A 14,673-nucleotide genomic window follows, 5' to 3' on the forward strand; every position below is an offset into this window, starting at 1 on the left:
CTTCATGAGCTACCAATGATCAAAGGTGCATTTTGGCATTTACAAGCAATATCACAGAAGGGGAAAACAGAGCTTGGATTTTCAAAGCACCTGGCTGAGTTACAAGGAGATTCATCTGCTGAAAATATGCTTAAAAAAGCAAAAGTCTTATACAGTCAGTGGTCAGACTTCAATGACTCAATCTATGTGGGCGGACAAGATTACAGTCCTTTTGCCTTAAGCCTACTAGTATATCTGGGCTGGGTTTTGCTTTCAAAACCACCGCATCCAATCACAAAATACAGACTAACATTAGCATCAAACAAGACCACGCAGCTATAAGAAAAGTAATGAGCTGCATCTGCATCCTAGTGAGCTGGATGGTTCTTCACAATAAGTATCATACACCTTTAAAAGTTATTTGAAAAAGTTTGTTCATCTTTAGGTAGGTTAGGATATTCTGCAGGTTGTAAACAGACAAATTTATTATTAGGCTATCAATATAGACCTTTTTTTCAATTAAATGATCATTCATTTAAAACATAAGAAAGAAAATAGCAAAAAATGCCCAGATCCAAGGGTGACATCTTCAAACTGCTTGTTTTGTTGTCCAAAACACAAAGATATAACAGAGAACATTAGCAAATCCCCACATTTATTAATCTAACACAAGAGAATGTTAATCAATTATCAAAATGTATTGATTATTATTGTAACCAAATTGAAATATCTTTGGGTTTTGGGTGTTGTTTAGACAAAACAAGACATTTTAAGACGCTAACTTGGACTGGACTGGAAATTGTGACAGGCTTTTCTAGTTTCTGACGTTTTATAGATTAAACAATGGAAATAGATAAAATAATTAGACAATAATCATGCAGGTGCAGTCCATTTCAGAGGAAATGATTGTTGATGTCATGTAGTAAATTTAACTCCACTAATACGAATCCTATGACTATACTTATTTGCTGCTTTCCAGACTAACTGTGAAAAATGTTGCCAGTTAGTTTTCTGTCAATCGACTATACGATCGACTAATCGTTTCAGCGCGAAACTCTTCAATGATCCACCATAGTGACTCTGAACTGAAGCCAAGTTTAAGGTGCATACAAATTAAAAGTGAATCACAGGCAGTCGATTTCTCTGATTAGCAGGTGTGTCCCGTTAGCTCCGGTTCACACCAAACAATTATTACCTGTGGCAGAAGTTTGGTTTAACCTTGCTAACCTCGTAGCAACCGAGCTTAAGCTTGAAGCTATCGAGCCTGAGTAGCAGTAAGATGAAAGTTTAAGTGTCCACACACACAGCAGGCTAAGTCGAGCACAGGCGAGGCTAAATAACAGCCAATAACTTGAAAATAAAAGTAAAACACCGCTGACAGTCCTGTTGGTTTTGACGGCTGCTGAATGGGCATGTCCCGACATTCCTCCAACAAACAAACTGCCAGCAAAACTCTCTCCACTTATCTTTACTTTTCTGAACTGTTAAACCGACTTCGCCGAGCTCACGTTGTGAACAGAGTCTTATGAATCTTTTAAAAGTCTTACCTGATAAATGTCATGGATATTAAAGTACGAAAAACAAAAGTTTTCCCAGTCCTCTAGCGTATCTCCACACGAACTCAGCACCCACTTGATCCACCAAGGTAATCTACGGGACTCTGGGCTCCTCCCCCTCCTCCTCTCCCTCCCCCTCCTCCCTGCATGAGGTCATTACACAGGGCAGGGAACCAAGACAAACTACCCCTCCATCCTCCTCCTCTTCCTCCTATTCTACCACATTTCTCTGTGCATGCCTCATGGACATGATAAGATGCTAGAGATGCAGGATACATGTATTAAGACAACTAAGCTGCATGCTTGCAAATTAAGGGGGTGGAGGGGTGTAACCAAGGTTTTTGAAATAGTGAGGTTTGATGTCAAAATCCCCCCTCAAAGGAAGTCTCTAACAAAGCTGTAAGCACATTGATTTTTCATATTTTGCTCATTTAATTAGCTGTCAAATGCTTACCCCAACCCTTACTTTTTGTCAGTTTTATTTAAATGAAGCTGTTTTTTCCAGGAAAATTCCTCTGGAAGACAACAACTGCTTATAAATTCAACATGATAACTAACCAAACAATAAATGTCTCTATTTTCCCTGAAATAAATACCTGATTACATAGTTATTTCCAGGAAACTTTCTTAGAAATTATAGACCAGCAAAATAAAAGCGTGAGATGCTGATAAAAGATTAAATAGACCATTAGATGTAGAGCTAGTATTTGGATCCTGTGCTGGTTATTTTGTCACACCTAAAGCATTACTGTTTTATTTCCTAAAATAAAGGTCTAAATGCTGTTCAAAGCCATCTCCACACTCCCAGGAATACACTTCTAGTGGAGAATTACTGTATGCTTTATTTATTCATTTTGTTGGCTCAAACATATCTTGTCGAATTTTGATATATTCAGTCTAAAAATGCTGGAATCAGCCTACAAAACATAGAATTGTCCCAGGCCACCATGACACAAGTCCTCTGTCTACTATAACATCAACATTACAGCAACATAATTGTTAAAGTCACTTATGTTAGAAATAATAATAATCTATTCTTTTCTGTCATTTTATATGAAAAAATGATTAACTGAAAAAAATTATTCTTAATTATACCTCTATTTCATATCATTCATGTGATCAACTAGGTTATACTCCACTGTATTGATCATATGTCTGTTGCTATCTGACACTTTGCAGATTAAGATGTTACATGCAAAACATAAAGCCACATATAAAATATGATGCATTGTTACATTGAACTCTCCAAGGGTATAAAAAGTAACATAGCACTACCTGGACTGGCCACCACAAAAAATGCTGCTTCGCATGAATGTTCCTATGAAAGGGATTGTTCTTCTTGAGGAGCAAATTTAGTCTTAATATATCTTACTGCCAATGCCTCTATACTTTTACTTAGCCTAAATATAAATTTTGAACAATCTGAAAACTTTTTCCATCACGGCCTAACTCACACACTCCCTATTTTAGCTAATTGATGCCTGCATTTAAAATGCCCAGTTGTCCCACTGTTAACAATCATAGCAGTTATACTGTGTAACTTCCTCTTTGCTGATGGACATTAGAGGAGGATGGGTCGAAACAACGAGTCAAAGCTTTTATGTAAATTTTGTGTAATTGATTAAGGCCTGAATTAGCGGTTGTTAAAAGCAGGATGTCACTCAGAAGCTTTCTGTATATCGCTGAATCTGGCTGTACTATAGACTTCTTGACAATAGGATTCATATTTAAATTCATTCATAAGACATATCAGCCTATAGCTTGATTCAAATGTTATTTCTATGGAAAGACTAAAATGTTGTCAACATACAGCCAAAGAAAACAGTATTTAATGAACTTATAATCAAGCAAAAGCTTCAGATGATGCTAATGCTACTCTATAACTGTAATAAAATATAGTGCAAGGCTTTCCAGACTGGTGGACTCCCCTGGCCTGGCAAGTGAAGATCAGAATACGCCTTAGTGTATGGCGACCTCATGAGGCAACAATATTTTATGCAGCTTCTTCCATGTGCAAAATTAGTAACGTTTAGCAACAGTATAATGCTATTTTTTGATTGTAATTCCATATTGCTTGTCATGTAAGCTGCAATATGAAGAGATCAGCTTTGTTATTGTACAGTAAACCTGCATATTTTACCGTGGTGATAGGAGTTCATTTTGGGACTGCAAACCACATCCTCTCAGTCATCCCACTCCTCAGTGTGAGGCGGCGTTACACAGCCGGTGTGCACTGTTTTCTCAGCAGTGTGGTGGGCGTTGCAGGGTCAGCGAGGCCCCTCAGATGGCTGGGAATGGGCAGACACTGGCAGCGACACACACCATGTCTGCAAGTCACAAGACCACCAACTGCTCCACTCCTCAAACAGAGCCAAAGAGGTCTCTGAACTTCACACACAGATGGTGTCAAAGGCATGTGTGAACAGCATGAGCATCACAGAGAATTTAAGGTCGACACATTGTGTTTACAAGGCTATCATCATGTACTTTGTTGGCGAACAAGCGAGCAGCAGTTATTGTTTGTGGACTTTCGGATGCAAACAGAAAGAGACATGTATTAACACAAGGACATGACATACACATAACACACATGAACAAGGGCAGGCTCAACCTAAGGGACTTTTTTTTAGCATTCTTTTTTTTTTCAATTTAAGAGATTTTTATTTAAACAGATCATTTATAGACAAAATCTGTAGTATCAGTGTGTGCGTAGGTATAGCATTAGTCTGGTATCATTCGTTCTGAGAGAAAATGTTAATGTTGTCTTATTAAATACTTTTTCTTTTTCTATTTGTTTAAAGAAAAAAAATGGTCTGTGAAAATTATATGAAATTTAATTTGCCCAAAAAGATATTTGTGTCCAATTAAGGTGTGGTATCTTACTTACTACATCTGTAAACTGGTCATTATGTTGGCACTGATGAGAAAATGTTGTCGGTGATGAGAATTAAATGAGACAGAAAATGAAATACACTTTGTTTTTGTGCTTCAATTTATATTGCAATGTTAGAAATTGGTTATTCAATAAAATAACTTTTTCACCCAAGAAATTCTGACATGTAACAACAGGAAAAGGTGTAAATAATAAAATGAATGGAGGTTAAAAAAAAAAAAAAACGTATCAAAAAAAGATCGCACTGTCAGACTTTTTGGACAATGCATGAAATACCGCTTTTTCCTGTAAAACATGTTTTACTTTAAAACCTTTCTTTTTTCATGAGAATCAACTAGCCTATATGTTGTGTGTCTTGTGGTAATATGCCATTTCAATTGTGTGACGTTAAAATAAAATAATCCATTCATGTAGACTGGAGTACAGAGAACAAGTCATCCATACATGCGTTTGATAGGACACTGGCTTACAATGTGAAAGCACAAACATAAGATGACAGAAACGAATGTAAAACCTGTAATGTAAGCAGGGTGAGGAATGTAAAGTGGAAACCAGGAAAATGTTTATAATCCAGCCTGCCATCCATCTCCTACATATCCCTTCTTCCACCTTGTTTACAATGCACCCCTGGCCTGTGCTCATGAAGCCTGCCTTCATAAATTATCCCTGAAAATGTTTAAAAACCCCCAAGAACCGCTTGTCCGTCAGTTTTCTCTTCCACAGAGGTGACCTATACCACAGACATACGAGTACAACACATACTGCAGTCTCGTATGTTTTGGTATGAGTTTTGACAGACATATGATGAGGTCTGCTTTCAAAATAACACTACTGACGGCATTAAATGATTGTTCATGTAGGAAAGAATGCAGAAACTAACTACTGGGTGGCTCTAATGTTTTATGCACATGGATATTCTTGGCTTCAAAATGGTCAGGATACAACTTGTACACATGTGGGGACCCTGAAGCTGAACATATCCCTTCATGTTAAAAATATGATGCAGGTGAATAAATTAATAACAGACTTAATCTCTTTTTATTTCCCTAGTAGCACAGACTGATGTGCTTTTCTTAAAATTGTTTGTTCTCCTGCAGACTGTATTCTGTTGGAGCATTTTGACCTCAAGCAAAGCTGAGATGATTCTGCGGTTTTTGATACCTGATGAGACAGAGCCAGTCTTCATGGGAGGTTCTCAAAGAGCTCTTCCATTCTCACTGTTTAACTACAAGTCACACAAAAGGAAAACCTTCAATTCAAACTAAAAATAGCTCCTTTAGAAACATGGGCTTGTATCATTGGAACACTATAATAGATAAGCCATTGGTACATTGTTATACCAGTTGAAATAATGCAAAGGCAAACATATAGAACTGAAGAAATGTTTGAAATATTGTCATGGTGTATACAACAACAGTTTGATTTGAAAGTTCACCAAGGCCCTCTGACTCTTATTAGTTTATCAATGACTATTTGCTTCCACCTAGTGGCCAATGCTGTATAGTGCAAAGGAAAACTGTTTGAGGAAATAATTACAGATCTGCAAAACAGTGATTTCATGCAATTTGTTTTTTTTTTTTGTTTTTTTTTTTTATTAAATCTAATAAGTGCCAAGCAATATATGGAAGAGTTCACTGACAAGACAAAGAAAAGCCTCAAAGGCCTCACTTACATACCCCAAACCCTCTCTTACAACATACTGATACCAAAATGCCATCTGTCATTCCATCAGCTGGAAAATACAACTACAGCATCGGTTTATAATATTATCACAAACAAGCACAGCCTGAAAAAAAGCTCTTATTTTTTTTCCTACAAAGTAAATACAGAGCTTGATGAATGCTTTCTTTCTTTCTCACATCACAAACAACCTGTCAGAACCCTTCACGTGTCTAACACTTCATGTTTGTCTTTCACAGTTGACTTAACATGTTTCCCTCTAGGGCATTCTAAAAAAAAAAAAAAAAAAAAAAAAAAAAAAAAAAAAAAACCCAAAAAAACAAAAAGAACACAGGCTCTTCAATACTTCCTCGGCTGCTGGATAAAAAAGGTCCGAGGTGAGTGGGGCTTTTCCACTGCGGGGCGCACCTTGCTGTGCCTCACACTCACCGGTGTCTCTGGAAAGTCATGGCTCAGCTGTGAAAGACACCAGGCAAGAGTTAATTATTCACAAGGCTCTGTGGCCACAGAAGCACTGTAACTGATACAGTTTGGCTGGTAGGTGGTTACTTGACATTCAAAGTAAGAACTGGCTTGTTTTTATTAAAAAAAAAAAAAAAAAGCAATATTTTTGTTTACCTTGTCGAGAGTTCCTGCCAGAAGTATGCCAACTTGTTGCATCCTGCTGGAGGTGGCGAGGGACCTGCTGCAAGAACACAAGTTTCGATTATAAGAGTTTCACTGAACTTGCTCAAAATGCTGCTGGACATTCTAACATCTTAAGGTTTGAAGCAACATGCATTTCTTTCTCCTTGGAGTCAACACTTCAAACCCATTTATCAGATACTGTGCATGCAGCCTGTAGGCCTACCTCAATTTATCAGACCTCTTAGTCTCCTTCTCTGGAGTCCCATGGGTGGCACTCTCTTCCAAGCTTTTCTTTGCCACCCGTTTACCTCCAGCCTTCACTATTGACCCAGAAAGGAAAATGGTTAAATATGTTACATGAAAAAGAAAAAAAACTGAATAAAGTAGCATGCTGTATGCACTTGAGCTTTGTAGATGTTAAAGATTAGTATGTATGCAGTATGCACAGATCGCAAACCCCTTGAGAGAGAAAAAAAAAAAAAAAAAAAAAAAAAAAAAAAAAAATACAAATACAAATACAAAAAAAATCAAAAAAGCAACAAAAAACAACCAAAGATTGGTTTGAGAAACTCAGTGAGTCAACCAGTGACTGCTTTTACAGTATCACTAATGTTTTTAAAATTACTATACAGATGGTCAAAGTATGGAGGCAGGGTTGTTGCTTAGTGCAATCCAGCAAGTGGCCTAAACCTAAAACAGTGGTGGTGGGGGTCAGGGATACATCTGAGGGGTCACAAGAGGATTACAAGGGAAAAGAAATAAAAGAAATGCATTTTTCCCCCCCTTCATTTTCACATTTCCCTTATAAAAAATAAAAAATAAATAAAAAAGGGTACTTTTCACTTTCATTTTCCAAAAAAAACAAAAACAAAAAAAAAACCCAACAACTTTAAAATGAAATAATCTTTGAAATTTGTGTGGTATAAGAAACTACACGTGCAAAACATGTTTTTAAACTGCTTCTGCTTAAAATCAACAACACTCATCAATGGGCATCGACGCAAAGGCACAAAATATAATAATGAGAGAAAGACAGCAAACTACGGCGCTCTGTGATGGACACATTTGCACGACAGAATCTCGCATGCATTAAACTGAGCCTATACGAGTGTTTATGCGGAGAGAACACGGTGTTACTTTCACTGGACTCTCAGCCAAGGCCTTCTCATAAATAAAAAGGCATGTGGGCGAATCACAGATGCAAACGCCCAGCAGCAGCATGATCACAGCAAATCAACGAAAACAACTAATTTCTTGCGATACGACCAAAATGCAGCAATCTGTCTAATCAGGACAGAAAAAGTCACTAAAATACTTGGGACAAAAGCTGAGGAGGAGGAGGAGGAGTTGGCTCGGCGTCTCGCTCCGCACGACTCTCTGAATCTGGGTCGAGCAATGTAAAAAAAAACAACGATTTGTTTTAATGTGGTAAAAAAACAACAACAACAATTAAACAGAGCAACTCGAGGTGTGTGTGAACAGCGGTTTACCTGCTGGAGGGTGGCCAGCTTTCAGCAAAGAAGTCTCCTTCGCTCCAGATTTGGACAGCTGCTGCACCATTTTCAAAACTTTCCGGAGAAACGCAAAGAAGCACCAAACTCGTTCTCTACGCCCACTCCGTTGTTTTTATGCTCTCACACAGATGACGTCCTGTGTGGCTACAGGAAGTCTGCGGCCGCAGAAACGCCCTATTTGCATTTTGAACTGATTTGGAGCTTTTACTCTTGAAGTGAAACTTGAAACAGCGAATGTCTCATATTTGGTCACAAATGTAATGTACATCTCTTTAGGTTTCTTTTTAGGTTGCTCTGGTTATTTTTGAAATACGGTCACGGTTATGTCATCTTATTTTGAAAATCTTGGCAAAAACCATACAATGAGAATAGGTTGGCAGCTCTCTGACAGAACAGCTTAAATAAATCCACACTTTAACTGTGTTCATGAAGGCATCTTTTTGATTTTGTGTCAAAATGCATGCACACTTTTGTTGTGGAGCAGCCTTAAAATACACTTTTATTTAGTTTTACTGGAAATAAAAACTGACTCAATATACAGCAGGCCTACAATAGGCCAGTTTCACAGCAGACAATTAGATGTGTCATTGCAGGAAAAAGAACAGGTGTTGGCAATAACATCACCAATGGCTCTGTTCTGTTCAAGATAGTGTGACAGGGAGCCAGCATGCACAATAAACTGAAGCAGGTGAATGGAATTAATTTGATTATGAATGTTATGAGGTGTAGTGTTTAAAGGGCCATGCACACTTCAGAGATGTGTCCACTTATTCTATCTGATAAGTAGACCATTTTTTTCAGGGTGAGGTTTGGTGGAGCTATGCTGAGTGCTTAATGAGGTCAAAATATGCATTAAAAAAACAAACACAAAACAAACAAAACATCTATCTACTGCAGAGAGCAGTAATGCACATCAGCAGCTGTTTCTCCAGAGCTCCAGGGTCTCTGAAAGCTGCAGGCTAACTGTTTGTCGACTGGTTTTTAGTTAATTTAGTTGAAAATATGTTTGGGAATATACAGCTCTAAAAGTACAATATCAGCTGACATGATCAGGGCCTTAAGGCAGTCCGCCTTCATTACTTGATTTTTTTTTTTTTTTTGAATGTTTTGAAAAAAGGATTTGAGGCAAAAATCTAGTTTCAAGACTCATCAGTTCAGTTTGGTAAAGATATTCTAAATATTCCTGAATGAATCTAATTATCACAGAGCATCCTGGGGCATGGGAGAAAAACTACATATTGCCAAAGGGGGGATGAATCTGAGGGCACAGCAGCTCATCATGTACTCAAGGCCCCCTTCGTTTACACAAATGAGTCTCTCCTGATTGAACTACCTTTACTCCTTCCCAGGAAGCTCTAATGAGGAGAGCCGCTGTTATGATTTGTTTCCTTCTCTTCTCCTCACCTGTATTTGTGTAGTTACAGAGTTAGGTTTAGTACTGAAACATGAAATTCTTTTAGGGACAAGTTTACTTTGTATTGTAGGAAGGGTGGTAGAGACAGGGGTCATGGTGATAAAGTACAGTCTTATAGCAACGTCAACCTTTCTTACTGTTTGTACTTCCTTACATAACTGAAAATCATTCACTTGTTGCAAATCTAATGAATACTTTAGAAAAGTTCCCATTCCATGTGATTTTATTAGCAGTAAGTGGTTTTCATCATCTACTTACCTTGATGTACTTGTACATGATGTGCGGATGTGAATATTCATATTCAAAGCTTTTTAGACTCTTTTGCGATGAATGGTAAACTGAATATAATGCATAATGTATTTGAAAAGCTTTCACACTAATTGTTAAAACTTAGACATTTACAAGTTCATGGTGACCTTCATAACACAAAATTGAATCTGTGTAAATACAGAAATTACTATGTTTGAAACCTTCACTGTTCATGCGATTCTCTTTGAGATCCCAGGAGAAGAATTTGTTTGTCCAGGTGAAAGCACAGCGTCAGGTTCTGATCACTGTTGGTAGGGATTCAGTGTTCTGCCGAAGTGATGTTTATGAAACTCAGGTCTGCTGGTTCATAGTTGGCCGCCCTCCACGCATATCTGTGCAAATGCAATCTAATGAAACATTTTTCCCGCAAGAGGAGAATAACTTAAGAGGAAAAAACAGTTCAAAAGAGAGAATGGTTTGATTTTTCCTTTGGATCTGTTCATGTGTACAATTATTTCTGTTTGCTTCCGTAGAAAAACGTTTTCACCGTACCTGAGAAAAGATGCAATTGCACAGTGTTTAAAAAACAAAACTGACCTTTTATTATTATTTTAACATGTTTGTGTGTTATGATGCCATCGTTGTCCACATATTTATTCATATATTTATATATCTATAGAGATTTAACATGGCACAAGTTTCTTTTTTTAACCAGTGCTGATGAATGTAAACCAGGTAACATGTTGTTTTTTTCTGTATTTACAATAAAATGAAAGAAATGTACAAGACTCCATGGCATTACACAGCTTCAACATTAAGTACAGATACAATGTGATCCCTCTGTACAATCTAACATCATTAGTTTACTATTTCTTTTTTTTTTTTTAATTTTACAGATATGAGTTCATGATCCATTTTGGCTTCAGCACATACATATACCCCATCTTGACTCTTACCGCAGACCCTTGCTCACATGACTCACACCTTTCATCATGCTATCACAGCTAAGAGTTTCATAAAGAAAATAAAACTAACATCTAGACAGAGCAGAACGCACGTCTCCTCACGGTAGTGTCCAGTTTCGTCCCTCAACAGATCCCCAGCATGATTCCATCTTCCTCTACTAAATAAAAAATAAATTTTTTAAAAAAACCATTCCTTGATTTCCTTCTTTGGCACACATTCCATCTTTCCATCTGTCATCACTCAGTTGAACTCCCCCCACCCCGTACACACACATTCACTTTAAAACAAACACACTTATAAAGCCAAGTTCATGAAAAAGTTCATCGGTTCTTGCGTGCTACCGGCTCTTCGCCTTTGCTGCAGGGTGAAGACGCCGCTCCTCATGCCCTGAAAGGAGAATCAGGGATGAATGAGGTTCTTGATCACAACACAAGAGCATCTGCAGACCTATACCCAGGAGTCAGGAGAGCCGGGATACTGCTCTGCCCTGTAGGAAGGCCTCCGTGTGCTAGCATAAAAGTCCACATAGTTGGTGGTGGATTTCAGTCCATGAGGCTGGGAGCTATAGTCGACTGTGGGTGGGTAGGTGATGACCTCTTCCAAGTACGGGTCGTCATAGCCGTGTGGATGCTGCAGGTACATTCTGTATGTATCGTAGTTCCTCCTGCCCGGCTCGTCTGTATAATACATAGGCTGCAAAGAAACAGAGGCAGGTAGACTATGTTGAACAGGTTTTCACTAGAGTAGGGTCAAGAAGCAGCAGTGGCAAGTAACTAACTACATTGACTCAAGTACTATACTTATGTGTTATGTGAAGTGTTCAGTATCCAACACGCAAACACTGGAGTTACATTTGTAAATCTCAGGAAAATGGACTTGAAGTGTAAATGTATGCTTCAGGTCACGTTTACGAGTGTGTAGCGTGGGTGAAACATGGGCCATGGCCCCTGTAGACAGCTGGATTGATTAAAATGGGAGATTATGTCTCATCAGACGTGTGTGGGATGAACATGGCTGAAACACAATCTGTGTAGACACAATTAAACGTATTTACTTTCTGTAATTACCTTTTATATTTGAATTGCTTGTATATGCACGGGTCATTTACAGGAAATGAGTCATATCCGTACTCCAGTCTCCTGTGTGTAATCTACTGTATTAAGTTTGTGCTACTGCAAACCAAACATTTCCCACTGCTGCTGCTTCACATTAGAAACCTTCAACTGGTGAAACACCAGGTGGCTTTTATTGTGAAGCAGTCACAGGAAATGTACTGTATTCATCATTGAGGTCAGTGCTGACTTTGAGTGTTCACAAAAAAAAAGCATCTACAAAAGAAATAATTTTGGTATTTACTGGCATTGAAATTGTTAGACGGTGACAGGCTGTACATCTCCAACTTCTCCACAGGGTAACTGATCTACTCCTCCTGTTACCATTGGTAACACAGGTGTTGCCAAATTGAAAAGGACTGTAATCTTACGTACAGTTTAGAGGTGCTTGTATTACTTCTACTCCACAACATTTCAGAGGGTAATATAATGTTTAACTCCACTCAACTACACTTATTTTACAGCTATGGTTACTAGTTACTTTGCAGATTCAAATCCTCATTCAAAACATAAATTAAGCAATTATGGGGCACTGTTACCTGGCAGTATATAAAGTTGAAAAAAATTAGCTCCAACGCAACCAATGACTAAATTAAAATGCTGTTTACACATTAATACATCATCAGTACTGACAACCCAGTAGTTTAATATACTGCATAATAATATAACACTTACAAGTACTTTTATTTTTGGTTGTAAATTTAATAATAAGTAATAATTTAATTGTATTGTATTGTATTTTTACATTGTGGTAGTGTTACTTTTACCTTTTTAAAGGAATAGGTACCCATTTTGGGAAAACTTTTTATTCCCTTTTTTTGCTGAAAGTTAGATTGATGCCACTCTGATGTCTGTATTCTAACTGTGAAGTTACAGCCAGCAGTTTAGCTTAGCATTAAGACTGGCTCTGTCCAAAGGTAACAAAATACCTACCTGCCTATCAGCACCTCTAATAATAACAACATTATATTATATATAATAACAATAACAATAACCAAAGTATAGAAATGTCATAAGACTGTGGTTTAATGGGGGGGTTATGTACAAGAGTACTTCCTCGTTAGGTGCAGTAACTTCTTTGGATTTGTCTTACCTCTCAAGTTGAGGGTGATATCCACCGTCTCATCCAACTCCCACCAAAAAAAAAGCAAGCAAGTGTATTTCCCAATATGTTGAGCTATTTTTTTATGTAAAGTGTTGTAATACTTCTTCCACTACTGTCAAGTACACAAAAAAGAATGAAAAACACCACAAACCAATCTTCCATGTGATAGCAATAAAATATAAAAACTTACACTGATATCTTAGTTGTTTCAGCAAAATACACTTTTGTCTGGCTGGAGATTTTTTAGACAGTAAGCTAATCAATCACCTTCTTGCCCACAATTCTCTGGCTGCTAATGCAACAGAAAAAAGCTTGAAGCTATATGGTAGAAATCCAGAAGATAGATGGAATTCTGTTCATCTGAAATAAATGGGGTAATGACTGCCTTCACACATTAGCAAATCTAAACATGATGGGATGAAGTACACAAGAGAACTCTCTCTTTGTCTCCCTCATCTCCTCCCTCCTGTCTCCATCTCACTGTGCCCGTTATCTGAATGGGCACACATGGACGTGTCCCACAGTGACAGGTGCCTGAGACGCACCCAGACTATCCCAATCCCAGCAGTCACATTCACTCTAGCTCAGACAATAGCTGATGTGCTGGGTCATTCCCAGCATTGCCATTTATCCGCAGTGGAATACGTGTCAGTCTCTTTGTATTAGTGAAGTGGGGTGGAAGAGCTGGTCGTCCTTGCCAGGTTTATACAGTACCGTGGAAGGATCTCAAACAAGGGCCTTGTACCAATACTAGCAAACATTTCCTAGAAGAAAATGTTGATTTTCAAGGCTGGGCTCACACCTACAGTTTGATTTCTTAGTCTCAACAATGAAGCCAAGGAGCTCTCAAATGATTAGCTGATCAATTAATTAACTAATCAACAAATAATCGGTTATTCTTATTAGGTTATCTATCAAGCAAAAATGTCAAACACAATCTAGTTCCAGCTTCCCAAATGATCGATTTTATGTCACTGCAAACTGAAAACCTCTGAGTTTTGGCTTGTTGGTCAGACAAAACGAACAATCTGAGGATATCAGCTTGGTGTACAAGAATTTGTTTTCTTGTTTTCTTATTAAAAAATAATCACCAGGTCAATTGATAATTAACATAATCATTAGCTGCAGCTTGTTGCGAAGGTTTACTCCACTTTAATACAACTTAGGTTGATTTTTTTCCCCCATGGTTTTTTATACATTTAACCTCCCACCAATATTTTGATATTCCAACACAGAATAGCTTCTGACTTGGAATACCGGTCATTTCGACCAACAGCTGAGTGAACAGGGTATTCCTGACTACATGATAATGGTTAAAAGCTATACACATCACCCAATCAACTTTTTATTACCTTATGTGCCACATCCTGAATGCGTTACTGTAAGTTGCATGTGATTAATGCAATGTTATTATGTTATGTCTTTGCATGTTACGTCTAACTACTGTGTAATAAAACTAATTTTATAATTAAATAATATTGTATAAATAAGGGAAAATAAGTTTTCATACCCAACCCTGAGTGGCTACCTCAGCAGGGCTGAGTAAGAGCAGACATCCCAGCAGCAGATAAGAATTCA

The 14,673-nt window shown here is 37.8% G+C and overlaps 3 protein-coding genes across 10 annotated transcripts in view; all 3 read right to left on the minus strand.

Moving 5' to 3' along the window:
* The window catches only part of LOC111651230 (protein TANC1), a 96,631-nt gene extending 94,968 nt beyond the window's left edge, over nt 1–1,663 (minus strand). For both annotated transcript variants that reach the window (XM_087172632.1, XM_023401195.2), the window contains exon 1: nt 1,527–1,663. The gene's annotated coding sequence lies outside the window, so the exon portion shown is untranslated. The remainder of the gene's footprint in view (nt 1–1,526) is intronic.
* A 4,329-nt stretch (nt 1,664–5,992) lies between these two features.
* On the minus strand, nt 5,993–8,383 carry LOC111651226 (death-associated protein-like 1 homolog). Of its 2 annotated transcripts, none has more exons than XM_023401189.2 (4): nt 8,226–8,383; nt 6,959–7,055; nt 6,727–6,790; nt 5,993–6,564 (listed from the first exon to the last, which is right to left on the minus strand). In XM_023401189.2, exons 1-4 carry the CDS (start codon nt 8,293–8,295, stop codon nt 6,448–6,450), a joined length of 348 nt encoding a protein of 115 aa, XP_023256957.1. In that variant the 5' UTR covers nt 8,296–8,383; the 3' UTR covers nt 5,993–6,447. The 2 variants fall into 2 exon arrangements, with proteins under 2 accessions (XP_023256957.1, XP_023256956.1); XM_023401188.2 differs by having other exon boundaries at nt 6,229–6,564; nt 6,727–6,793.
* A 2,107-nt stretch (nt 8,384–10,490) lies between these two features.
* pkp4 (plakophilin 4) overlaps nt 10,491–14,673 on the minus strand; it is a 77,315-nt gene continuing 73,132 nt past the window's right edge. For all 6 annotated transcript variants that reach the window (XM_087172633.1, XM_087172634.1, XM_023401203.2 and 3 more), the window contains one exon: nt 10,491–11,571. In XM_087172633.1, the coding sequence (XP_087028759.1) occupies nt 11,326–11,571 (246 nt within the window). In that variant the 3' untranslated portion in view covers nt 10,491–11,325. The remainder of the gene's footprint in view (nt 11,572–14,673) is intronic.

Source organism: Seriola lalandi, unplaced genomic scaffold (genome assembly GCF_002814215.2).
Source record: "Seriola lalandi dorsalis isolate HSWRI2012SDOR001 ecotype SW California unplaced genomic scaffold, Sedor1 jcf7180002053538, whole genome shotgun sequence".
Taxonomy (NCBI): domain Eukaryota; kingdom Metazoa; phylum Chordata; class Actinopteri; order Carangiformes; family Carangidae; genus Seriola; species Seriola lalandi.

What these genes read in the sequence shown, in the direction of transcription:
- LOC111651226 (XM_023401188.2), bottom strand. Translation starts at nt 8,295, where the DNA reads ATGGTGCAGCAGCTGTCCAAATCTGGAGCGAAGGAGACTTCTTTGCTG. An exon ending in AGCTGGCCACCCTCCAGCAG is followed by an intron (nt 7,056 to 8,225) that starts GTAAACCGCTGT and finishes CTGGGTCAATAG; the next exon opens with TGAAGGCTGGAGGTAAACGG. An exon ending in AAGAGGTCTGATAAATTGAG is followed by an intron (nt 6,794 to 6,958) that starts GTAGGCCTACAG and finishes GTGTTCTTGCAG; the next exon opens with CAGGTCCCTCGCCACCTCCA.